Genomic DNA, 26,726 nt, shown 5'->3' on the forward strand with positions numbered 1-26,726 from the left:
GGCTTGACTGTAGCAGAGGATTAATTGAGACCAGGTTTCTTGCTTTTCATGTAAAAGATATAAGAACATACATAACATGTTATGGTGTCTCAGTGGTCTATTCAATCAGCTCTGCTTTAGTTGACATCCACATAGCGGCTGTTTTGGCGTGTCGCAGGTGGAACTGTGTTAGAGCTGTTAAATCCACAAGCTGCTCCTGTGGCATTATACCTAAAGCGGACATTGCCATTGGCTGCATGGAGTCACATTAAGAGAAATCCCATGCAGACTTTTTTTTTACAAGTTCGGACACAGGAATGTGAGATGTAATCAACAACTCGATTAGTCTGATAGAAATCCTCATTATTTAGTTTAATGATTTTCAAATTGAGCGTAATTATTTCTACAGTAAATAGACTACACTTTCTTGTTCTGAACTTCTAACGCAAGTGGGACGGTGTGGCTTTGTGGCAATAATCAAGAGCAGTTGCTCAATGATTTCACAGCTACAGTTTCACCTTGAATGCAGTTCCACATATCAGCTACAGTGCCTTCAGAAAGTATGCAGACCATTTGACTTTATACACATTTTGTTACGTTACAGCCTTACTCTAAAATAGATTAAATAATAAAACCTATTCAGCAATCTACACACACTACCCAATAATGACAACGTAAAAACAGTTTTTTTGACATTTGTGCAAATTTATAAAACATTTAAAACAGAAATACCTTATTTACATAAGTATTCAGACACTTTGCTATGACCTGAACCCGATCAGAATTCTCTGGAGAGACCTGAAAATAGCTGTGCAGCGAACCTCCCCATCCAACCTGACAGAGCTTGAGAGGATCTGCAGAGAAGAATGGGAGAAACTTCCCAAATACAGGTGTGCCAAGCTTCTAGCGTCATGCCCAAGAAGACTCGAGGCTGTAATCACTGCCAAAGGTGCTTCAACAAAGTACTGAGTAAAGGGTCTGAATACTTATGTAAATGTAATATTTCATTTTTTTCTATTTGCAAATGTTTCTAAAATTCTGTTTTTGCTTTTTCATTATGGGGTATTGTGTGTAGATTGATGTGGGAAAACACTATTTAATAAATCTTTGAATAAGGCTGTAACCTAACAAAATGTGGAAAAAGTCAAGGGGTCTGAAAACATTCCGAAGGCACTGTATGTGTCGGCTATCACCGGTAAATGCTTGATCTTATTGAATCTATGCCTCGGTCTTGCTGACAATTTCTTTGAATCCTCGTGTGGTTTTTAGGTTTCTTCTGATTGCTGCTCTTGTGTTTTTTTATGTGACAGCTAGGTTTATAGTTGAAGGTTATTAAGAGTTGATGTGGTGTTACTCATAGCCTATGGCTGTGGTATGTAGTAGGAATTCTCAACATCCTTTTTTTACAAGTCCAATCTGTTGTATGGCAATGCTTCTGTCCATCACCATCTCCTCTCCAGTGGTTCAGTTGACACTGCGGCTTCTCTGTTCTTCATCCCTCTTGAAAAGTATTCCACTGTTTTTTCAAAAGCACAATATTCATCCTCAGTTATGAATTAATATGCCTCTCAACAGTGCACTCCAGCAGCCTCCAAATATGTAGTTCCTAACCTTGCTATGGCCTCTACTTCACAGGCTCCCCTGCAGTCCTGCGTCCCTCTCTTCCTGTCAACAAGAGGCCCAACCTGGTGGGGAAAACAGGGGACAAGGGTGAGGGCAGAACTGACCACTGTTTTGGCTGCTGAATACTTTTACTTCTGTTAAAGCAACACTTCACAAGTTTTGCACCGACATCTTCATTTTGTCGATGGTTCTTCCTTCCCTCAGTAAAGTTCTAAAGCGCCTTGCACTTCTCTGAAGAATACACACACAGCTTAAAACCACTTCTCTGAAGAATACACACACAGCTTTAAACGCAACAACTGTGTGTGAGTGCCTGTGTGTGAGTGCGCACCTGCCAGTATGTATGTGTGCATGTGTGTGCCTGTGTGTATGTGTGCAGTATGTGTGTGTTGTTCTGACTCACTTCTCTTACATAACACCAACACAATTATGCAACACACATATTTAATATATTTTCCTTCAGCAGGAAAACCTCTTATAGATACACCTGGCTGGGTAGCAGATGACCACAACTGTATCTGTAGCTAATATGACTGAGCTGTGTTTTCTCCCCCCTGTCCTCAGATAAGCCCAGAGACCTGAAGCAGGGAGACAAGGCATCCATCTTGAAGTCCTTCCCTCTGGTTACGACTAAGCCCTCCAAACAAAAGACCACAACCATCGTCCCGGCCTTGAACAGTACGGTTCAGTGATTGTTTTTCTAAGAATATACACTATAAAAATATAGTGCATTCGGAAAGTAATCAGAACCCTTGATTTTTTCCCCTCGTCAGTCTACACACAATACCCCATAATGACAAATCAAAAACAGGTTTTTAGAAATGTTAGGAAATTTACAAAAACTTCAAAAAGGAAACATTTACATAAGTATTCAGACCCTTTACTCAGTACTTTGTTGAAGCACCTTTGGCAGCGATTACAGCCTTGAGTCTTCTTGGGTACGACACTAGAAGCTTGGCACACCTGTATTTGGGGAGTTTCTCCCATTCTTCTCTGCAGATCCTCTCAAGCTCTGTCAGGTTGGATGGGGAGCATCGCTGCACAGCTACAGTGGGGGAAAAAAGTATTTGATCCCCTGCTGATTTTGTACGTTTGCCCAGTGAAAAAGAAAGGATCAGTCTATAATTTTAATGGTAGGTTCATTTGAACAGTGAGAGACAGAATAACAACAAAAATATCCAGAAAGACTCTTAAAGGGAGTGCTCCTAACCGCAGCTTGTTACCTGTAAAAAAGACACCTGTCCACAGAAGCAATCAATCAATCAGATTCCAAACTCTCCACCATGGCCAAGACCAAAGAGCTCTCCAAGGATGTCAGGGACAAGATTGTAGACCTACACAAGGCTGGAATGGGCTACAAGACCATCGCCAAGCAGCTTGGTGAGAAGGTGACAACATTTGGTGCGATTATTCGTAAATGGAAGAAACACAAAAGAACTGTCAATATCCCTCGGCCTGGGGCTCCATGCAAGATCTCACCTCGTGGGGTTGCAATGATCATGAGAACGGTGAGGAATCAGCCCAGAACTACACGGGAGGATCTTGTCAATGATCTCAAGGCAGCTGGGACCATAGTCACCAAGAAAACAATTAGTAACACACTACGCCGTGAAGGACTGAAATACTGCAGCGCCCGCAAGGTCCCCCTGCTCAAGAATACATATACATGCCCGTCTAAAGTTTGCCAATGAACATCTGAATGATTCAGAGGACAACTGGTGAAAGTGTTGTGGCAGATGAGACCAAAATGGAGCTCTTTGGCATCAACTCAACTCGCTGTGTTTGGAGGAGGAGGAATGCTACCTATGACCCCAAGAACACCATCTCCACCATCAAACATGGAGGTGGAAACATTATGCTTTGGGGGTGTTTTTCTGCTAAGGGGACAGGACAACTTCACCGCATCATTTGATGGGGCCATGTACTGTCAAATCTTGGGTGAGAACCTCCTTCCCTCAGCCAGGGCATTGATGGGTCGTGGATGGGTATTCCAGCATGACAATGACCCAAAACACACGGCCAAGGAAACAAAGGAGTGGCTCAAGAAGAAGCACATTAAGGTCCTGAAGTGGCCTAGCCAGTCTCCAGACCTTAATCCCATAGAAAATCTGTGGAGGGAGCTGAAGGTTGGAGTTGCCAAACGTCAGCCTCGAAACCTTAATGACTTGGAGAAGATCTGCAAAGAGGAGTGGGACAAAATCCCTCCTGAGATGTGTGCAAACCTGGTGGCCAACTACAAGAAACGGCTGACCTCTGTGATTGCCAACAAGGGTTTTGCCACCAAGTACTAAGTCATGTTTTGCAGAGGGGTCAAATACTTATTTCCCTCATTAAAATGCAAATCATTTTATAACATTTTTGACATGCGTTTTTCTGGATTCTTTTGTTGTTATTCTGTCTCTCACTTTTCAAATAAACCTACCATTAAAATTATAGACTGATCATTTCTTTGTAAGTGAGCAAACACAAAATCAGCAGGGGATCAAATACTTTTTTCCCCCACTGTACTTTCAGGTCTCTCCGGAGATGTTCGATCGGGTTCAAGTCCGAGCTCTAGGTGAGCCACTCAAGGACATTCAGAGACTTGCCGCGAAGCCACTCCTGCGTTGTCTTGGCTGTGTGCTTAGGGTCGTTGTCCTGTTGGAAAGTGAACCTTTGCCCCAGTCTGAGGTCCTGAGCAATCTGGAGCAGGTTTTCATCCAAGATCACTCTGTACTTTGCTCAGTTCATCTTTCCCTTGATCCTGACTAGTCTCCCAGTCCCTGCCGCTGAAAAACAACCCCACTGCATGATGGTGCCACCACCATCCTTACTGATTAGCTCTGTGACTTTCAATGTGGCACCGTCATAGGATGCCACTTTTCAAACAAGTCAGTTTGTCAAAATTGTGCCCTTCTAGTGCTTCCCCGGTCAACTGTAAGTGCTGTTATTGTGAAGTGGAAATGTCTAGGAGCAACAACAGCTCAGCCGCGAAGTGGTAAGCCACACAAGCTCACAGAACGGGACTGCCGAGTACTGAAGCGTTTAACGCGTAAAAATCGTCTGTCCTCGGTTGCAGCACTCACTACCGAGTTCCAAATTGCCTCTGTAAGCAAATTCAGCACAATAATTGTTTGTTGGGAGCTTCATGAAATGGGTTTCCATGGCCGAGAAGTTGCACACAAGCCTAAGATCACCATGTGCAATGCCAAACGTCGGCTGGAGTGGTGTAAAGCTCGCCGCCATTAGACTCTGGAGCAGTGGAAGCGTGTTCTCTGGAGTGATGAATCACGCTTCATCGTCTGGCAGTCCAATGGACAAATCTGGGTTTGGCAGATGCCAGGAGAACGCTACCTGCCCAAATGCATAGATACAACTGTAAAACTTGGTGGAGGACAAATAATGGCCTGGGGCTGTTTTTCAGGGTTCGGGCTAGGCCCCTTAGTTCCAGTGAAAGGAAATCTTAATGCTACAGCATACAATGACATTTTAGACGATTCTGTGCTTCCAACTTTGTGGCAACAGTTTTGGAAATGTCCTTTCCTGTTTCAGCATGACGATGCCCCGTGCAGAAAGCGAGGTCCATACAGAAATGGTTTGGGGAGAATGGTGTGGAAGAACTTGACTGGCCTGCACGGAGCCCTAACTTCAACCCCATCGAACACCTTTGGAATTAATTGGCATGCTGACTCGGAGCCAGGCCTAATTGCCCAATATCAGTACCCAACCTCACTAATGCTCTTGTGGCTGAATGGAAGCACATTTCCACAGCAATGTTCCAACATCTGTTGGAAAGCCATCCCAGAAGAGTGAAGGCTGTTATGACAGCCAACTCCATATTAATGCGATCATTTTGGAATGAGATGTTCAACGAGCAGGTGTCCACATACTTTTGGTCATGTAGTGTATGTGTTTTTTTGCGCTTTTTTAAAAAACTTTTATTTGTTCAAGGGAGCCCAATTGAGACCATGGTATCATTCACAATGGTGCCGTGAGAACAAACAATTCATAAGTCAACATGATGATTCAGTAAAATAGCAAAAAAACTATAAGATACAACACAAATCAATTATTACTATCAACCAAAACACTCGGAAACCTCAGTGAATTCATCCCTCATCAGCATTCTAAACTGCCCTATTGGCACCAAGGATTCAAGATGTAATGTGGATTGTAAATGATTCCAAACATGGGGAGGGGGGGGGGCATTAAAATTAAAGACTGATTTACGTAGGTTGGTAGAGACACGAGGGACTTCAAGAGTTAACCAACCATGTGAGCGGCTTTGGTGCCTCGTATTTTTATACTTTAACAGAGAATTGGGATATGTTGGAAGCTTGTGCAGAAGAGCATTGTAAACATTTACATTACATTTTAGCAGACGCTCTTATCCAGAGCGACTTACAGTAGGAATGTATACATTTCATTTTTTTATAAATTATTTTTCTGTGCTGGCCCCCCGTGGGAATCGAACCCACAACCCTGGTGTTGCAAACACCATGCTCTACCAACTGAGCTACAGGGAAGACGACAAAAAGGAGAAATGAAGTGATACACTTCTATGGTACCACAACATCCAAGGGTTTTAGAGAATTGCTGCTGCAGTCTGATGAATAGTGTCACCATAATTAAGAGGTGGCAGGGAGGTTGCCTGTACAACCTGCAGGATATATTTCTATAAAAGAAGCCTATTTTAAATCTCAGCTTTTTAACTAGCTCATCCGTATGTTTTTTTAAACGTAACATTTTTGTCAATCCAAAAGCTCAGATATTTACATGCAAAAGTGTCATCTGCATACAGATGAATGTTACAGGATTTTGCAGATAGACCAACATTATTTATATAAATAGTGGAGGACAGGTCCCTGCAGGATACCTTTAGTAGTATTGAGGTAACTTGATTTGACACCATCAAAAAGCACACATGTCCTGTCTGACAGATAGTTCCCAAACCATTTGCAAGACGCCTGTTCGAGGCCCATTTCAGACAACTTTTGGGCAGTATCAAAGTCCTTAGATACGCTGTGGGTCTATAAATATGGAAACACAGTGAGGCCTATAATCTAAGCAATTTAACACAGAATTTAAGACAAGCGTAGCTGCTGAAACATCAAGAATATCATTTGAAGTTCTTAGCTGACAGTTGGTAAAACATTTTCTCACTGTTCTGGGACCAGAGGCTGTCATAACCTGTTAGGGCAATGAGGGGGTGGAGTTTGGTTTCAAAGATTTGCATTCTAACCAAAGTAAGACATCTACTCCTCAAATCTAGCCAGCGTGTGTTAATGTGTGTACCTATGTGTGACCATATACGTGTGTGTTTGAATCATGCTACTCCTGAGTGTGTGTGTGAGAGAGTGTGAGAGTGAGCGAGAGAGCGAGAGACCAAAGCAGTTGCTGCCTGTAGGACTGAGCCAGAGATTGAGGACAAAGTTCTGCCATGGAATGTTGACATATCATCCCAGTACTCTCACACACTTTGTTGTTTCTCAATCTCATCATCCATCTCTCTGTAGTCACGCGTAATGGGACAGGTGACAACTCCTCTGTGTTCAGCTCTCTGCCTGCTTCGGAAGTGGACGCCTTGGGCAAGAAGCGCTTCGTAGGTAAGGACACACGGATCATAACAGTCTTAAACAACCCCCATGACTAAACTCACGGTGGACAGGGGCTGGAGGATCACTGAGGACAATAGCCTGGAGAACATTAGCCTTTCGTGCTTCCTCTTACCGCCAGTTGTTTTGGATTTGTCTTGTCTGTATCCAGATGGTTGGCTGAGCTCCAGCTGACTTAGATCTCTTGTCTATGGAGTACAGATGTCAGAGATGTAAACAATAATACCACCATACTGCTGATCATAAGCTGTTCGAGGTCTATTTCAATGAATGCAATGTATAATTAATTGCATGTAACCTGGATGTAGAACAACATGTGACAGTACATTAGAACTGAAAAACATTTACCTAAATCTGTAGTTACAATGTTTTTAATCGTTCTTATCCTATTGTGATTCTCTGTAGCTCAGTTGGTAGAGCTTGGCGCTAGCAATGCCCGGATAGTGGGTTTAATTCCAACGACCACCTGTTTGTAAAATGTAGGCCTATGCGGCATTACTGAAAGTCGCTTTGGATAAAATCGTCTGCTAAATGACATATGTTATCCTACAGAGTTCTGTGTCTTTTAAGATATTATTGTTTGAGCACCAACCCTTTAATGTCTCTTCCAGCCCCTCATGTGCTCTATAAGACGGACAAGAAGCCAGACGAGCCATGTTCCATAACACACTCCCTCAGCTTCTTCCCTGAGGAGGAGGGGGTGGAGCAGAATGTCACCGCACCCCCCCGCTTGTCCCCCTCCAACGTCACCGTGGTGACCGTGGAGGGATGCCCCTCCTTCATCATCCTGGATTGGGAGAAGACTGACAACGACACCACAGGTTTGTGTGTGAGCGTGTGTTTGTATATGTGTGTGTGTGTGTGCGCGTATACGTGTGTGCTTGTGCAAGTGTGTGTGCGCATATATATATATATGTGTGTGTGTGTGCGCATATATATATGTGTGTGTGTGTGTGTGCGTATACGTGTGATTTTGTGTGTGTGCGTATACACGCGTGTGCGCATATATATTTGTGTGTGCGTATACATGTGTGTGTGTGTGCAAGAGCACATGCGCAGAGGTTGATAAAGCTCTCTAGGTTATTGAAGGGTGAAGTCCTGACTCATAAGACTCTATTACAATGGGTCTTTTAATAACATCCTGGAACTCCATCTGTGCTCCATCAGGATAACTTTACAATAAGAACATGTCGTGGTGGTAGAGCGCTGCGACAACATATTTTCAAAACACTTTCTTTGGCCCAGTCCTTGTCAACCCCACCCAAATCCTCAGAATCATGTCTTGAAATTGTATATTTGCCTCGTTAAGACACATATAAATCACATATGTATGATATCAATGAGGTTGTAAAGATATAATTAAACATGTTGTGTGGATTTGCTGCTTCTCGTTTGATCAGAGTATGAGGTCATTTCAAGGACCCAAGGACCAAATGGAGAAGAGGTGTCCATCCTGACTACCAACCAGACTCACACTGCTGTGGAGAATTTAAAACCAGAGAGCAGGTGTGTGTTTGTTTTTATGTGGTGTGTGGAGGCTTGCTGGAGCAGGGTTGGGTTGGGAAGGTTCACTGTGTTTCTAATTATGCTGGATCCTGGTCTTGGTCTTGGCTGGGAGTTAGAGATTCATAGAATTAACCAGATTAACCAGAACCTTATCCTGGGCTGGGTCTGTTTCACCCACCACAACATCTGAACATCACATACATTATGGAACAGCCATTAGCAAAGTGTGTGTGTGTGTGTATGTGTTTGTTCAAGTGAAAGAGTGTGAATGTATGTGAGTGTGTGTGTGTTTAAGCAAGAGAGTCTGTGTGTGTCTGTGTGAGAGAGAGAATAGGAGACAGAGGCAGAGAGAAAGAGAAAGAGCAAGAGAGAGAGGGAGATAGAGAAAGGGAGAGGAGAGCCATGAGCAAGCACTGGCCTCTGCTCAAGGCTGTAGAGAATACAAATATCAAGTGTCATAGTGTTGGAGACAGGTGGAATATAAACTTAAGCTCCACAAAGGTTACGATTATAGCGAACAAGTGTAACTTTCCATCCTGCACTCTTTTTGTGTACGTGAAACACAGGTGGCTCGTGGCACCATAATTGGGGAGGACGGGCTCATAGTAATGGCTGGACTGGAATTAATGGAATGGTATCAAATACGTCAAACGCATAGTTTCCATGTGTTTGATACCATTCCATTCACTCCACTCCAGCCATTATTATGAGCAGTCCTCCCATCAGCAGCCTCTTGTGATGTGGAATCTCACCATGGCGATCGGAATAGAAAGTTCTGTATATAAAAAGGAGATTTTGGAATGACTGAGCTGGATTATCACCATGCTGACTTTTTCTCTTTCCTTTAGTTACGAGTTCAAAGTGAAACCCAAGAATGAGCTTGGGGAAGGGCCTGCCAGTGAGGCGGTGTCGTTCAACACAGAGTCAGGTAGGTGTAGATCCAAAATGGACTCCACTCTATCAAATCAAATGTTATTGGTCACAGACACTTGTTTAGCAGTTATTGTGGGTGTAGCAAAATGCTTGTGTTTCTAGCTCCGACAGTGCAGTAATATCTAACAAGTAATATCTTACAAGTCCACAACATATACCCAATGCTCACAAATCTAAGTAAAGGGATGATGAATTAAGACTATGTATTAAGAATATATAACTATATGGATGAGCAATGTCAGAGCGGCCAATACGTCTGATTACACTTACATAATGGACAGCTCCAGATAGAAGTTCCCATTGGGCATGGATAGAGCTATGATCAGCTTACAATTCCCATATCCAAATGTTAACAGTTGATGGAAACCATTCAAAAGGGACCATAGATCAGAACCTTGAGCTAGGACCACAATTCCCACTGTTGGCATTATAGAGCCCCATCAGCTGCGCCAGGGAATTAGTAAAAAAAAATCTAATAACAATCTCACTGTTTCAACTTGAAATCTTTGCTTTAGCTTGGCTCCGCCTCTAAGTGGTGTATCAAACACTGATATCACATGCTTTTCAGACATGTGTCGCTAATTAGTTACTTGTTCATGGTATTAACCTTTGGCTAATAGATGTGTGTAAGTAAATAGCTGCTCACTATTAGCATGTCAGAGGTGTGCAATGAGACTGTTGTTAATGACTCCAACATGCCTTTTCCGTTTTGGTAACCTTGGCGACCACTGGGGCATGTCTGGTCGAGACCTATAGGTCCTGTCTGTCAGGCTTTTCATCACTCCTCTACTCCCATATACAACACACACTAGTCTCCAGGAAGAGATGGACAACTATTACCAGGGTGCAACTTTGTGAGGGGGGTGTTTGGGGACTTGATCATATTGGTCATAGTTAGGTTAGTGCTCTATTCAATCAGATCCACTTTAGCCAACATCTGCATAGAGGTTGTTTTGATGGTGTCGGAGGTGTCAAATCCACAAGTGGCTCCTGGCATTATACAAGAAGCAGATTAAACAGCGTGATCAATATACAGGTACACTTTGTGCTGGGGACAATAAAAGGCCACTAAAATGTGCAGTTTTGTCACACAACACAATGCCACGTGTCTCAAATTTTGAGGGAGCTTGCAATTGGCATGCTGACTGCAGGAATGTCTCCCAGAGCTGTGCCAGAGAATTGAATGTTAATTTCTCTACCAATGCCGTTTTAGAGATTTTGGGTACGTCCAACCGGCCTCACAACTGCAGACCATGTGTAACCACGCCAGCCCAGGACCTCCACATGCGGCTTCTTTACCTGTGGGATCGTCTCAGACCAACCACCCAGACAGCTGATGAAACTGTGGGTTTGCACAACCAAAGAATTTCGGCACAAACTGCAGAAACCGTTTCAGGGAAGTTCATATGTGTGCTCATCGTCCCCACCAGGGTCTTAACATGACTGCATTTCGGCATCGTAACTGACTTCAGTGGGCAAATACTCACCTTTGAAGGCCATTGGCATACTGGAGAAGTGTGCTCTTCATGGATGAATCAGCGTTTCAACTGTACTGGGCTGACGGCTGACAGCGTCGTGTAGGCGAGCGGTTTGCTGATGTCAACATTGTGAACCGAGTGCCCCATGGTGGCAGTGGGGTTATGGTATGGGCAGGCATAAGCTAAGGACAACGAACACAATTGCATTTTATCAATGGCTATTTGAATGCACAGAGATACCGTGATCCAAAAGGCCCATTGTCGTGACATTCATCCGCTGCCATCACCTCATGTTTCAGCATCATAATGCACGGCCTCATGTCGCAAGGATCTGTACACAATTCCTGGAAGCTGAAAATGTCCCAGTACTTCCATGGCCTTCATACTCACCAGACATGTCACCCATTGAGCATGTTTGGGGTGCTCTGGATCGATGTGTTCGACAGCGTGTTCTAGTTCCCGCCAAGTGGGAAAACATTCCACAGGCCTGCGAAGGAGATTTCACGCTGCATGAGGCAAATGGTGGTCACATCAGATACTGACTGGCTTTCTGATATTAAGATATATGTGACCAAAAGATGCATATCTGTATCCCAGTGGTGAAATCCATAGATCAGGGCCTAATGAATTCATTACAATTGACTGATTTCGTTACAATTGACTGATTTCTTTGAAATTGTTGCATGTGGCATTTATATTTTTGTTCAGTGTACCTAAAAGGGACATTGCCATTGGCTGCACAGAGTCACACTAAGATACATCCCATGCAGCCTTGTTAACAAGTTGAAACACTGGAACGTGAGATGTAATCTACACCTCCATTAGGCTGATCAAAATCTTCAGTATTTTGTTTAATGATTTTCAATTTGAGCGTCATTTTTTCTATATAGCCTACACTTTCTCGTTCTGAACTTCTAACCTGAGAGGGAAGGTGTGGCTTCGTGACAATGATCAAGAGCAGCTGCTCAATGATTTGACAGCTTCAACATCAGTCATAGTCACATAATAGCTACAGATGGACTGGATTTTGGGATTCATATCATATCCGTTATGCACACTAATGAAATCAATGAACTAGCTTCATTCAAAGCAATATTGTGTCCAAACAGAAATAACAGTCGACTGATGTGACTAGGCTGGATTGATCTCTAACACTGATAAAGAGGAGTGATTGGACCAAAGGCTCTTTGCCCTGTAGTGAAATCAGACTGGGAGGGACACGACTATGTAGCTGTCCATGTGCACCTATTGTTTATTACTGTATTAATGCGGTAATAATGGACTGATAAGTGACTAATGATGTTTTCTCTCTTTCACTCTCTCCTCCATAGCGGACCCTCGGGTGAGTGAGAATGTCTCAGGTGAGAGGACTCTCAGTATGTCATGTTCACAATCATTTTTCCTCCATAGTTTGTTTCCCATTCTCTGTGCCATAATGTCGTATGAATCCTTAAATATGTTCTCTCTCCTGCCTCCAGGAAAAGATGCTATCTGGACACAGTTCCCCTTCAAAGCAGATTCCTACTCGGAGTGTAACGGGAAGCAGTACGTGAAGAGGACCTGGTACCGCAAATTTGTGGGCATCCAGCTATGCAACTCCCTTAGATATAAAATCTACATGAGCGACTCGCTCAACGGTCAGTATAGTATAGTAAGAGGGTTTGTACAGTGCCTTCGGAAAGTATTCAGACCCCTTGACTTTTTCCAAATTTTGTTAGGTTACAGTAGGTTACAGCCAGGGTTGGGGAGTAAAAAAAACGATAATTGTAAACCGTTACGTTACCAGCAAAAATATTGTAATCAGATTACAGATACTTTTGAAAAACTAGATGATTACATCGAGGATAGCTTTTAAGTTCAGAAAGGAGGTTTGCGGAAAAAAATGTATTTGACACTTCTGTTCTCAATGACATTCAAATCAGGTTTGAAAAGGGGTGCAAGTTTAAATTTGTTCCACCTGAGCGAGTCTGACCGGAATTCAGAGACCAATATGATGCCACACCACATGGGTTTAATGGATTGCAGGAAAAGAGCAGGAAAGGGCTTTTGTAATGATCCAACTTGAATAAACTCTTGTAGGTAAGGATGACAGCAGTGGCTATTTATTATTATTACTTATTATTGTCATCTACATAGCGCATTGATGTGAATCACACTGCTGCTCTCTCATTTAGCTATTTGCACCTTACGGTGGTTGTGGTGGATGGCTGTTCACAAATCTAAATGTGTATTTGAACCCAATAATGGTTGAATTCAAGAAGTTTAAGCTGCCTCTCAATCATTGTTTTTGAAAACGGTGGACAGCCAGTATAAAAAGATGCTATTGCAACAGCTGCATAGTGCAGATCCCAGCCTATGGAATAAAAGTAGGGTTTTTATTGCTCAATCTAATTCATGCTGATACTTTTTTTTTTGTTATCCATAGGCCTAATGGACACGTGTTCAAACTCACACACTTTTGATAGACTTAAAGGGGCAATCTGTAGTCGCTACATCCATTTTTGGACTTATAAATTATATATCAATTGATTCTTGAAGAATATAACTTATAAATGCCTCATGAGCTTAGTTCAACTGTCACACTCCATGACAACCCAAAATATAAGCTTGTTTTCCCCCAATGTTTGTAAACATTGTAAATGTAAACAAGCATAAATAGCCTCATAACATGACTAAAACAATCATTTTCATATCATGGATGGTCAGTTCTTGCATCTGCAGCTCTGTCTATTAATCTGAGAGTGGTTACATTTCTCCAGGCCCATCCCTCAGCTTTTTACCAAAACAGAGGCGGGTAACCGTTTTGTTATTGTTTCATCTGTGGATTTGCCCTTTAAACAGCTGTATATTATCAAGATATCAAAGAGTCACCAACAAAATGTTAAATAGGCCTATAGCAAATGTACCATATGGCATTCATTTTTCACATGTAAATAGCACTTTTCAGTAGTGCTCAAAGCATGCCATTCCATGAGCACAGCATTTATTTTCAACTCGAATCAATCAGTCCTCCATGACAACAAAATCATAAATAACAAAGCAGGGCTGGCTAATAAGTCTTCAGTTTTGGGGTTATGCTCAGGCTAATCTATACTTTCATAATACCCAGTCCTATTCTTGAAGATCAAGAGGTATAACATTTATTGGAATGACTGGAATTCTGATCGAATTGAAACGTGTTATTATATGTAGTAGAAAGCGATGGGTTAGAAGAAGCCTACATAACCAACCCATATAGTCAAATGTGACATCCATGTGTGGCCAGCTATGTAAACTTTAATAATGCAGCATAAATAGATGTGGTTCAATCGGTAACATATATTTTTGTCTTCTTCTAATGCCTCTTAAGGGGAAAGTAATCTAAATGTAACTGAATGTAATCAGATTACGTTACTGAGTTTGGGTAATCCAAAAGTAACGTTATTGATTACAATTTTGGACAGGTAAGTAGTAACTGTAACGGATTACATTTAGAAAGTAACCTACCCAACCCTGGTGAGACAGCCTTATTCTAAAATTGATTAAACTGTTTTTTTCTCATATCAATCTACACACAATGGCCCATAATGACAAAGCAAAAACTGGTTTGGAGAAATGTTTCCACATTTATTAAAAATATAAAAGTATTCAGACTGTTTACTCAGTACTTTGTTGAAGCACATTTGGCAGCGATTACAGCCTTGAGTCTTCTTGGGTATGACGCTACAAGCTTGGCACACCTGTATTTGGGGAGTTTCTCCCATTCTTCTTTGCAGATCCTCTTAATCTCTGTCAGGTTGGATAGGGAGTGTTGCTGCACGGCTATTTTCAGGTCTCTCCAGAGATGTTCGATCGGGTTCAAGTCTGGGCTCTGGCTGGACCACTCAAGGACATTCAGAGACCTGTCCCGAAGCCACTCCTGCGTTGTCTTGGCTGTGTGCTTAGAGTCATTGTTCTGTTGGAAGGTAAACCTTCGCCCCAGTCTGAAGTCCAGGTTTCCATCAAGGACCTCTCTGTACTTTGCTCTGTTCATCTTTCCCTCGATCCAGTCTAGTCACCCAGTCCCTGCTGCTGAAAAACATCCCCAGAGCATGATGCTGCCACCACCATGCTTCATTGTAGGGATGGCGCCAGGTTTCCTCCAGACGTGACACTTAGCATTCTGGCACTCTACCATAAAGGCCTAATTGGTGGAGTGCTGCAGAGATGGTTGTCCTCCCATCTCCACAGAGCAACTCTAGAGCTCTGTCAGACTGACCATCGGGTTCTTGGTCATCTCCCTGAACAAGGCCCTACTCCCCCGATTGCTCAGTTTGGCCTGGCGGCCAGCTCTAGGAAGAGTCTTGGTGGTTCCAAACTTCTTCCATTTAATAATTATGGAGGCCACTGTGTTCTTGGAGACATTCAATGCTGCAGAAATGTTTTGGTACCCTTCCCCAGGTTTATGCCTCGACACAATCCTGTCTCAGAGCTCTACGGACAATTTCTTCGACCTCATGGCTTGGTTTTTTCTCTGACATGCGCTGTCAACTGTAGGACCTTATATAGACAGGTGTGTGTGCCTTTCCAAATCATGTCCAATCAATTGAATTACCACAGGTGGACTCCAATCAGGTTGTAGAAATATCTCAAGGATGATCAATGGAAACAGGATGCACCTGAGCTCAATTTCGAGTCGCATAGCAAAGGGTCTGAATACTTATGTAATTCTGTTATTTTTAAATACATTTGCAACAATGTTTAAAAACCTGTTTTCGCTTAGTCATTTTGGGGTATTGTTTGTAGATAGCTGAGGAAACTGTTTTATTTAATCAATTTTAGAATAAGGCTGTAACGAACAAAATGTGGAAAAAGTCAAGGGGTTTGAATAATAAGTCACTGTATACACTGTGTGTACAAAACATTAAGAACACCTGCTCTTTCCATGACATAGACTGACCAGGTGAATCCAGGTGAATGCTCCACTCTTAGCACCTTGTTTCTATCTAGAACTAAAAAGGGTTCTTTGGCTGTCCCCATAAGACAACCCTTTGAAGAACCCCTTTTTTGTTCCAGGTAGAACCCTTTTGGGTTCCATGTAAAACCCTTTCCACAGAGGGTTCTACATGGAAACCAAAAGAGTTCTACCTGGAACCAAAAAGGGTTCTCCTATGGCGACAGCCGCAGAACCCTTTTGAAACCCTTTTTCAAAGAGTGAATGATCTCTTGAGTTTTCTTGTTAACTCCTCTTCAACCAGTGTAGATGAAGGGGAGGAGACAGGTTAAGAAAGATTTTTAAGCCTTGAGACATGGATTGTGTATGTGTGCCAGTCAGATGGTGAATGGAGAAGACAAAAGATTTAAGTGCCTTTGAACGGGGTATGGTAGTAGGTGCCAGGCGCACCGGAATTGTCAAGAACTGCAACGTTGCTGAGTTTTTCATGCTCAACAGTTTCCTGTGAGTATATTAAAAATGGTCCACCACCTAAAGGACATCAACTAACTTGACACAACTGTGGGAAGCATTGGAGTCAACATGGGCCAGCATCCCTGAAGAACACTCGACACCTTGTAGAGTCCATGCCCCGATGAACTGAGACTGTTCTCAATGCAAAAAGGGGCAACTTAATACTTGGAAGGTGTTCCTAATGTTTTGTACACTGTGTGTCTATGTTTTACTCTTTTTATATTGCCTTGTCTCTGTGTACGTACGACTATAAAGTTACAATGGAATTTTGAATGAGGTGTAACTAGCAAAAATGATATAATCTCAAACATTATTTAACCTATAATCAAATCAAATTTATTTGTCACATACACATGGTTTGCAGGTGTTGATGCAAGTGTCGCGAAATGCTTGTGCTTCTAGTTCCGACCATGCAGTAATATCTAACAAGTAATCTACCAATTCCACAACAACTACCTTGTACACAAGTGTAAAGGAATGAATACGAATATGTACATAAAAATATATAAAATGAGTGATGGCCGAACGGCGTAGGCAAGACGTAATAGATGGTATGGAGTACAGTATATACATACAGAGCCATAACCTTTGACCCTGTGCAGGCAATTTCTACAACATCGGGGACCAGACTGGTCATGGGGAGGACCATTGCCAGTTTGTAGATTCTTTCCTGGACGGACGAACAGGCACCCAGCTACTGGCCGACCAGCTACCCAGCCGATCAGGTAGAGTACCATCAACTGGGACCCATTAGGAAGATCAGTGGGAGAGAACCACTTGTACAGGTGTCCATGACCACGGTTTCTTGTTCACTTTTCAATGACTACTAAAGATGTCTGTTTCAGGGTTCACTATGGGAAACACTGATCTCTAGACTATGTTAAAAAGACCACTCACATTCCAAACCAAAGGTTCTCATTATCCCTTTGCTCTCATGTCTCAGGTTTCTACCGGGCTATGCGTCAGGAACCGGTCAACTTCGGCCAGATCGGAAGGAACTCGCATGCCACCTATGTTGGCTGGTACGAGTGCGGAACACCCATACCTGGGAAATGGTAAGACCCCTCCACCAAGGAGGTGGCCAGGAAGATGCCTGACTGAAAGAGGGATTATTTTACCAGGCTGAAAGGAGGACTGAGGAGGCCTGAGGGGAGGTGGGCTTCTCTGTTACCATGGAGACGCACCTTTCTGACTGTCTATTTGTCAGATGGCAACAGCCCACATTCCATTGTATAAAAGTGTACAGGACCATACTTTGTCACCAACTCTGTTAGGCACATTTGTCATATCTCACTATTTATCAAACACGACAACATGAGAAAATACTCAAAACCTGGAAACATGGAAGAGAAGTTGGTAAAGGTTTTTCAGAGTGCTTCATTAAATATGAACACCGGAAACTGTTGGGAAGCGGGCTCCCTAAAAATGTAATAATGTGTATGGTTTTATTTATCAAGCAGTTGTTATTCATGTACCTTGTGGTTTCTATTGGCCAGTCTGTTAAAAGGGTTGCTACAAAAGCATTAGTTTTCACTCATACAGATACTGTCTATACTCAATACCCTTTCTTGATTGGTCCTGTGGGATTAACAGTTGCGGTTTGCACAATATGAAAGTATTAAATATGTGTATATGTGAAAGAACAATATTTCTGAACTACTAGCAAGTCTCAACATTAAGTTTACAAAGTAAGGCGGTTCCACGGACTACAAGTGTGTGTTCATCACTTGGAAAAACACCTGAATGGGTTCTTCAGCCAATGAATGTCCAAATATTAAGTAGAGAGAAAATCATCAGGTACTGAGATTCACTCAGTTGGAATGAACAGCATAAGGATATGCTTTGTTGTGCTTTCATCTTCAACAATTTAACTTCAACTCATCTCAATTTAGAGAATGATTGTCAGGAATCTGTTATGTGGATGTGGTCCTAAGCTCATTGCAAGTGACCACAATTGTCCACCTCCGGGGCGTGTTCAGTGGGGTGCAACAATGCAGAATGTTCAGATGTAATGTATTGGGTTTGTAGGATAAGGAATTGTGTCAGTTCTATACGTTACATTTCTACCTACAACATTCAGAACATTTCCCCTCACTGACGAAACCCTTTGTTTTTAGCCTTGGAATGTTTCGCCACAGTTTTGTTAGCACAACCTGTTCGTCTGAGTTTAAATATTATATGTACATAAAGGCTTCTTTTAGTGTGGAAACCACAAAAGAAAAATTACATTTAACATTTTGTACAGTTGCTCACAAATAGCTGCAGTTGTATTTTCAACCCAAATTTTTGGGGAAAAGTGTTTATAGATTGTTTCAGATATGTACAACCATTTGTATCCATTTTCACCAATAAATCCTTAAGTATGGTTCTTTTTTTAGGACTCAAATTGGTTGTAAATGCATTGTACACATCAAAGTGTGTGTTCATATGTCACACACACACTCAACACATGCCCCGTTTCACTCGTTTGGCCATTAGTTCTGACTGCAGACAGGCAGAGCTGAGGGACCTACCACACGTCCCAGCCAACCACAACGCCCGATTAGGAAAACAAACAGCAACAGCAGCATTACCACACTTTTCCAAATCCACTCTGTTGGGATACGAAAGGCTCTCGGAAGCCAAGCTCAACACGGAGCCGTGAACTCACAAACCACAGTGTGAGGGAAGGAGGGAGAGAAAGAATCAAAACAATGACAGACCTCAAGGTTTCAAAGCCTTTATTAGGTTTTAAAGAAAATGTTAGTTTGTTTTAAACTAAATGACACTTCAAGGTGGAAAATCTGACTGACATTAATACAAACCAGTGAGGGGAAAAAATTTTGAGAAAGAGAGAGCGATGAACCATAAGGAGGTGATCTAAACATGGTAGGACCCTTCTGGAAGGTCAAAACTACACCTCCCATATTGTACTCAACCAAGGGGCAGATTCCATGACACGTCATAATACCAACATGGCGGTGATGAAAACGAGTTGTAAAAAAAATAATAAAGGGGATGAACACCATTTTCAGACGCATCTGTTAACACTCAAACTATATCCTCAAAAGATAGCCTTCCCTGTGGCTCAGTTGGTAGAGCATGGTGTGTGCAACGCCAGGGGCCAGTACAAAAACATGCTTGAAATGAAATGTATGTATTCACTACTGTAAGTCGCTCTGGATAAGAGCGTCTGCTAAATGACTAAAATGTAAGATCAGTTAAATGCAATACGAATCATCATCTGTTGACCAGCGTATACAGGTGCATTTACAGCTGTCAGACTAGCACGATAAAGTCTGATATTAATATTCCAGCCTGTTTTGTTCTCCCAGCTAAGTGTGCTTACAGACTGACTACATGTTCACCAGTGTTGAGCACAATTTGAACTGAAGGCAGTCAATTCGAAATTAAAACATTTAAAAACATTTTGAAATAAATAACTTTGACTTTTCAGTTTATTGAGAAGTAATTGAAAATGCCCTTTTTTTAATTGAATTGTACATTTTAGTTTACTTCCTGAATTGACTGCCTTCAATTCAAATTGAGCCCACCCTGATAACAAACACATAGGGGTGTGTTTGTGGTGGGGTCGAGACTGAACACAGACAATAACACATGGGTGTGTGTGTGTGTGGTGGTGGGGTCGAGACAGAAGACAGACAATAACACATGGGTCTGTGTGCGGTGGTGGGGTCGAGACAACACAGACGTGTGTGTGTGTGTGTGTGTGTGTGGTGGTGGGGTCGAGACTGAACACAGACGATCAGATTTGGGGGGGGGGGGGTGTTGTAGTTTGTTTTGGATAAGGACTCTTCAGTGACTGAGGACTGACAGAAGGACGGATGGACAGATTAGCAGACCATGTTTACCGAACCCAGGCCAAACAGAGCCAGCCAGGACACAAAGGGGAGGGGTGGGTGTGTGTGGATAACGTTTTCCATTCCTTCTCTTTTACCGGTACCCAGGGCCAGGCTGGGCATAGCCCGAGCCGAAGGGGGGCCGGTTGCGGGCATAGGGGTTGGACGCCCCAGGTGGGGGGGTAACGTTGCTACCGGGGGGAGGAGTGTAGCTGGGACGGGCCTGGTACCCCTGGCCGGACTGGGAGGTGGGGGGTAGGCTGTAGTTGGCAGGCTGGTTGGCCTGGGAGGTGTAGTTTTGGGGAGGGAAGGCCCCTGGGGGGTACTGCTGGGGACCCTGGGGTGGAGCGGCCTGCTGTTGGCCTCCCTGGAAGCCGGGGGCTGGGCCCTGGCTGGGGGCGGGGGCCTGGGAGGTGGGGGCAGGGTAGTTCTGGAACTGCTGCTGTTGTTGAGGCTGAGGGGTGCCGGGCTGGGGGGTGCATCCTGCTGAGTGAGAGAGTTGGGGGGGAGAAGTACAGTATAACTTTTGATTCTAATCCATTTCACATTCATAGCATCATTCCTGTGAAAGTCTGGGCCATTGTTATAAGATCAGCCTGTCCTTCTTGGACCTTTTCTGAGGGAAAGTGTCACTGTCTTACCAGGGTACTGCATGCCATACTGCTGCTGCGGTGCTGGCTGCTGGGGAGGGTATCCACCTGGAGACTGGTACTGCTGGTACATCTGACCTGGAGAAGAGAGAGATGGAGGACATCAGTATGACTGCTGGGGAAGACAGACACACCTGGGTGTCTGGATGGAACCAGACAGGATCGTCTTAATGCAAACAGCCCCGAGCACTAAAATAAAACAGGACTGGTTCTTCAAAGCCCTGCCCCTAGACACTCTCCATGGCACATTACAGTCAGCTGTACAGCTCCAAGCTAAACACGCACACTTTCACACACACAAACACTTTTATTTGGATAGATGTGTTGGATCAGAGCAGGTGCCATCTGTCTAAACAGATCTGTCTGTGTCAGTAGACAAGACACTTCCCTCCCAACTTTTACTAGCCATAACCTCACTGGTCTACGTGTGTCTCTCTTCCTCGGGTCCATGTCACATTTAAAAGTCTAGACTGGAAAGTCGGCTCAATACCATGGACTGAGGAGTGTGGTTAAGAGTGTCTGAAAATGAAAACAAACTAGAAGTTTAAAAACACAAACAGCACATACACGTAGTGTGCTCACACAATGTGGACTGGACCGCTAGCTTCAAAGACCAAGACACTGACCGACAAACTTTTTACCACAGGCAAGAAATATTCCATTCTTTTACTTTTAGATTGGTGTGTATTGTTAGATACTACTGCACTGTTGGAGCTAGGAACTAAGCATTTAGCTACACCCGCAATAACATCTGCTAAATTGATTTGATGGTTGCTTCTGCGCAGGTCAAAGCTGATTAACACGAGGTTGTCTGACACAGCTGCCTGACCGAGACTTCTTTGCATGTTAGTTGGCCAACTAAAGTTTTCCACTCAGAGGGCCCGTAACGGAGCCCTATGGAACTAGACATAATTCTAACAAGTTCTGCAGGGACATTTGTGCTAGACTATCACTAGGCTGATTAAACACTCACTGAAGTGGTAGTTCACTCCAAACACACACATGCAGTGGCTGAAAGATACACAGACAATGCACACACAAACACAGGTCCAAACAGCTGGGGCACAAACGTGCCAGAATAAAACTGACCCAAAACCTGCAGGGGACAAACTTTCTCAAAGTCAGAGGAAGATAAAAAAAAAACAAGGGTCTGAGCTGCAGTGGACTGGGGAACTAATGAAGAGCGTCTACCACAGACAGACAGGGTGCCACACAGACACATGAAGTGATCTTATGCCAGCCATCTTATACACTCCCAGATCCATACTGTAGGTCCGTACCTGGGTTGAAATGCTATTTGTTTTCTTTCAAATACTTCAGGTACATTAAGTACAAATACATTTTGACCCAAGTCTGGACCAGATGAAAGAACCATGTTTCATTCCTCCACCATTGGTGATCTCTCATCTAACATGATTCAAACGTTTACATTTTTTTTTAACTAGGCAAGTCAGTTAAGAGCAAATTCTTATTTACAATGACGGCCTACTGGGGAACAGTGGGTTAACTGCCTTGTTCAGGGGCAGAACGACAGATTTTTACCTTGTCAGCTTGAGGATTCGATTCCCAAGCTGACGAGGTAAAACGCTGACAAGGCCCAACGACCTAACCACTAGGCTACCATCTTGTCCCAAATTGTGAAAAGTCTATACAATGAAACCAGACATATTGCTCTATAGGACTGCATCTATGAATCAGCTGTAAGCCCACTGTTAACCCCTGTAATGTGAGCACCATGGTGCTTGAGTGAGAATCACAAAGTGTGTGTGTGTTCGCGAGCATGTAGGTGCTGACTTTCTCTCCGTCTTGGTTTCCCGTCTGCTATCCATCATGTGTGTTATGTAATGTGATAGAGGGATGGATGGAGCTGCCGTCAGGCCTCATTGGCCAGAAGAATTCATCTCTGATCAGTAAATGTAAGTCCCAGAGGACAGAGAAATCACTGCGGCTCTAAGGAGAGAGACCGGCTGCCTGCACATCCCTTCAGCTGAACACAAAACAGAGCTGGAAAAATTATCTGGAATGTTATTGCTTCACTGTAGTTCTCAAGCCTTTTAGGGATGTTTTCAGAAAGAAAACAAGATAATATGGGTAGTTTTACATTCACGTTAGTTATTTAGCAGATGCTCGTCAGTTAGTACATTCACCTTAAGATAGCTAGGTGGGACAACCACAGTCATAGTAAGTACATTTTCCTCATTAAAGTAACTATCAGCAAAGTCAGAGCCAGTAAGGGGTTGCGAGTGTTAGTTACCAAAAGTCGATTTCTTTGTGTGTGTGGGGGGCTGAGGTTGTGCGGGGGGGGTACTGTGGGATTATTTAAGATACCCCTTGAAGAGGCAGAGTTTCAAATGGTTTTGAAGATGGTCAGGGAGTTTGCTGTCCTAGCTTCAGGGTGAAGCTGTTTCCACCATTGGGGTGCCAGGACAGAGAAGAGCTTGGACTGGGCTGAGCGGGAGCTGCTCTCCCGTAGGGGTGGGAGGGCCAAGAGGTGGCAGAACGGAGTGCTCAGGTTGGGGTGTAGGGTTTTAACAGAGCCTGAAGGTAGGCAGTTCCTCTCACTGCTCCGAAGGCAAGTACCACGGCCTCGTGTGGATGCAAGCTTCAACTGGAAGCCAATGGAGTGTGCGGAGGAGTGGTGTGACATGGGAGAACTTGGGAAGGTTGAACACCAGGTGGGTTGCAGTGTTATGGATAAGTTGCAGGGGTTTGATGGCACAAGCGGGGAGCCCAGCCAACAGCGAGTTGCAGTAGTCCAGATGGGAGATGACAAGCGCTTCATGTGTGAGGTAGGGTTGTACTCTATGAATGTTGTGCACATGAACCTGCAGGAGCACGTTAAATCAAAATGTATAGTCACATGCTCCGAATACAACAGACCTTACAGTGAAATGCTTACTTATAAGCCCTTAACCAACAATGCAGTTAAGAAAAATAAGTGAGAAGTATTTACTAAAATGAGAAAATAATTAAAGAGCAGCAAGGATCCTGATGCAGAGCAAGGTGTTTAGTCCCAGGGTCCTTAGCATAGTGATGAGCTTTGTGGGTACTATGGTGTTGAACACTGAGCTGTAGTCAATGAACAGCATTCTCATGTGGGTGTTCCTTTAGTCCAGGTGAGAAAGGGCAGTGTGGAGTGCAATAGATATTGCATCATTTGTGGATCTGTTGGGGAAGTAAGCAATTGGAGTGGGTCTAGGGTTTCTGGGATAATGGTGTTGATGTGAGCCATGACCAGCCTTTCAAAGCACTTCATGGCTACAGGGACTATGGTGGTCTACTTGAAACAAGTAGGTATTAGAGTCGGTCAGGGACAGGTTGAAAATGTCAGTGAAGACACTTGCCAGTTGGTCAGCGCATAAATCAGAATACACGTCCTGTGGCCTTGTGAATGTTGACCTGTTTAAAAGGTCTTACGTCGGCTATGGAGAGCGTGATCACACAGTAATCCGGAACAGCTGGTGCTCTCATGCATGCTTCAGTGTTGCTTACCTCGAAGAAACCATAGAAGTCATTTTGCTCGTCTGGTAGACTTGTGTCACTGGGCAGCTCGCGGCTGTGCTTCACTTTGTAGTACGATTCAATCTTAGTCCTGTATTAGTGCTTTGCCTGTTTGATGGTTAGTCGGAGGGCATAATGGGATTTCTTATAAGCGTTCGGGTTAGAGTCCTACTCCTTGAAAGCGGCAGCTCTACCCTTTAGCTCAGTGCAGATGTTGCCTGTAATCCATGGCTTCTGGTTGGGGTATCTACGATGTCGTCGATGCACTTATTGAAGCCAGTGACTGATGTGGTGTAGTCCTCAATGCCATCGGAAGAATCCCAGAGCATATTCCAGTCTGTGCTAGCAACAGTCCTGTAGCTTAGCATCTGCGTCACTGCTTTGATGTTTGCAGAGAACGACAGGGTGTTGTCCAGGGTCACAGCAAGGTTCTTTGCACTTTGGGAGAGGGACACCGTGGAGTTGTCAACCGTGATGGAGAGGTATTCCTATTTTTATTACATTTTTACTCCACATACAAAACAACTTAGAGGCACACAAACAATGACTACATCTCTGCCGAGACCAGCATGCTCACACCCCCATCTCTTGTGCCTGCATTATTGTTTTCCACTTGGCCTTAAATTGTATCCATTTGTTTTTCTTGGTCACCCATGCTATTTCAATAATAAATCATATTTTTTCCATTGTGTTCATGGTGGCGGAATGATTGATCTCCACATTTAGTCTACTTTTTTTTTTTCAAGATAAGTAATGAAAAGAGACTCTTCTAGCCTATTGGGTCTCTCACTACACCCCCATATGCCATGTCTTGAAATACACAGACAGATTAAAAGTTCACATAGTAATACTTCAAGCTGGAGAGGTATTCCATCTAATAAAACAAAGACACCGTCTGTACAGTTGTGGGTGAACAGGTGTGCTAGAACTCAGAGAGAAACAAACACAGAACATTCCTTATCTAGGGTTGATCGTCATCTGTTCAAAACATTAAGAACACCTTCCTAATAGTGAGTTGCACCTGCCCATTCACCCTCAATGGCACACATACACAATCCATGTCTCAATTGTCTCAAGGCTTAAAAATCCTTTAACCTGTCTCCTCCCCTTCATCATCACTGATTGAAGTGGATTTAACAAGTGACATCAATAAGAGGTCAAAGCTTTCATCAGGATTCACCTGGTCAGTATAAGTCATGGAAAGAGGTGTACATAATGTTTTGTCCACTCAGTGTAAACGAGACACAGCCACTAGAAATGTTCTGCTTATGGATCTTGTTAACGCCATGTTTACGTGTAAACACTAACCAAATGTTGGCAGAGAGACGAGAGTGATTGGTCCATCTACCCCCAAAGTACATGATCTGTGTCCTCGTTGAGTTCTGAAGTCCTCTGTGCATATTGTCAAGGCACCACACCCTTGATCAACGTGTTCACTCCCAACATGTTGGCAGGAGTGCACTGATCCTTTGAGACTATTCCTGGTCAACATTGATCAGTCTTCACTGTATTGTCTTTGTACAGACCCTGTGGACACTCCTGAACTAAAGGAACATTTGGGGTCTCTCTCACCAGAGCGTTGGGACAGGGAAAAACGTGTCCCTGCAGCCTGACTCGGCCGTCTGGCCAACAGCTGCAGCCCAGAGCCTCTCTCTTCCCTGGAAGTCTGGGAGAGAGGGAGGAACGGATGAGCAGAGGGAGGAAAAGATGAACTCCAGAAGACGACCAGCCAACCACAGTCAGCGATGTCACACTGAACCTAGTAACAGCCCGTGACCGTTATATGACCGCACAGTCATTTATGGACAAACTAAAACTAATAACCAACACAAAGTGCAAGGGTCTGGAATAGAAAGGGTATGACTGAGTTGAGTAAGTAAGACGTAAGGAAGAATGACTGTAACTTTAGACTCTTAGGGGTGTCTTGGCTCTGTTAAACTCAACCCAAACCCCTTGGAGAAGCCTGAACCCTGACCGAGCCAAAACCACAGAGCTGGTCTGGGGAACACGGTCAAACCAACACCATGTGGAACCGCACTCTCTTTGTTCCAAGAGCGGTTTGGAAGCCCTGGTATGGTTCCTCTGTGTTCAAGCCACAGCTCAACGAGCCTACCATGCGTGTGCGTGTACCAGCTGTGGTTTGGATCCTGTGGTGGGGTTGTGTCTGTGAGCTGGTTATGGGTCTCTCTGGGTGAAAA

The 26,726-nt window shown here is 43.6% G+C and overlaps 2 protein-coding genes across 6 annotated transcripts in view; one reads left to right on the forward strand and one right to left on the reverse strand.

Moving 5' to 3' along the window:
- LOC106586705 (target of Nesh-SH3) overlaps positions 1–19,655 on the forward strand; it is a 48,458-nt gene extending 28,803 nt beyond the window's left edge. For all 4 annotated transcript variants that reach the window (XM_045707492.1, XM_045707493.1, XM_045707494.1 and 1 more), the window contains 10 exons: positions 1,615–1,689; positions 2,167–2,280; positions 7,098–7,187; positions 7,808–8,017; positions 8,597–8,702; positions 9,551–9,630; positions 12,445–12,474; positions 12,592–12,750; positions 17,141–17,263; positions 17,482–19,655. In XM_045707492.1, coding sequence (XP_045563448.1) covers positions 1,615–1,689; positions 2,167–2,280; positions 7,098–7,187; positions 7,808–8,017; positions 8,597–8,702; positions 9,551–9,630; positions 12,445–12,474; positions 12,592–12,750; positions 17,141–17,263; positions 17,482–17,597 — 1,103 coding nt within the window. In that variant the 3' untranslated portion in view covers positions 17,598–19,655. The remainder of the gene's footprint in view (positions 1–1,614; positions 1,690–2,166; positions 2,281–7,097; positions 7,188–7,807; positions 8,018–8,596; positions 8,703–9,550; positions 9,631–12,444; positions 12,475–12,591; positions 12,751–17,140; positions 17,264–17,481) is intronic.
- LOC106586706 (trafficking from ER to golgi regulator) overlaps positions 19,244–26,726 on the reverse strand; it is a 34,475-nt gene continuing 26,992 nt past the window's right edge. The window contains exons 7-8 of one of the 2 annotated variants that reach the window (XM_014174256.2): positions 21,019–21,105; positions 19,244–20,863 (exon numbers count right to left, since the gene is read on the reverse strand). In XM_014174256.2, the coding sequence (XP_014029731.1) occupies positions 20,472–20,863; positions 21,019–21,105 (479 nt within the window). In that variant the 3' untranslated portion in view covers positions 19,244–20,471. The remainder of the gene's footprint in view (positions 20,864–21,018; positions 21,106–26,726) is intronic. The other variant, XM_014174257.2, reaches the window with a different exon arrangement.

This window comes from Salmo salar, chromosome ssa25, assembly GCF_905237065.1.
Source record: "Salmo salar chromosome ssa25, Ssal_v3.1, whole genome shotgun sequence".
In the NCBI taxonomy this organism is placed as follows: Eukaryota; Metazoa; Chordata; class Actinopteri; order Salmoniformes; family Salmonidae; genus Salmo; species Salmo salar.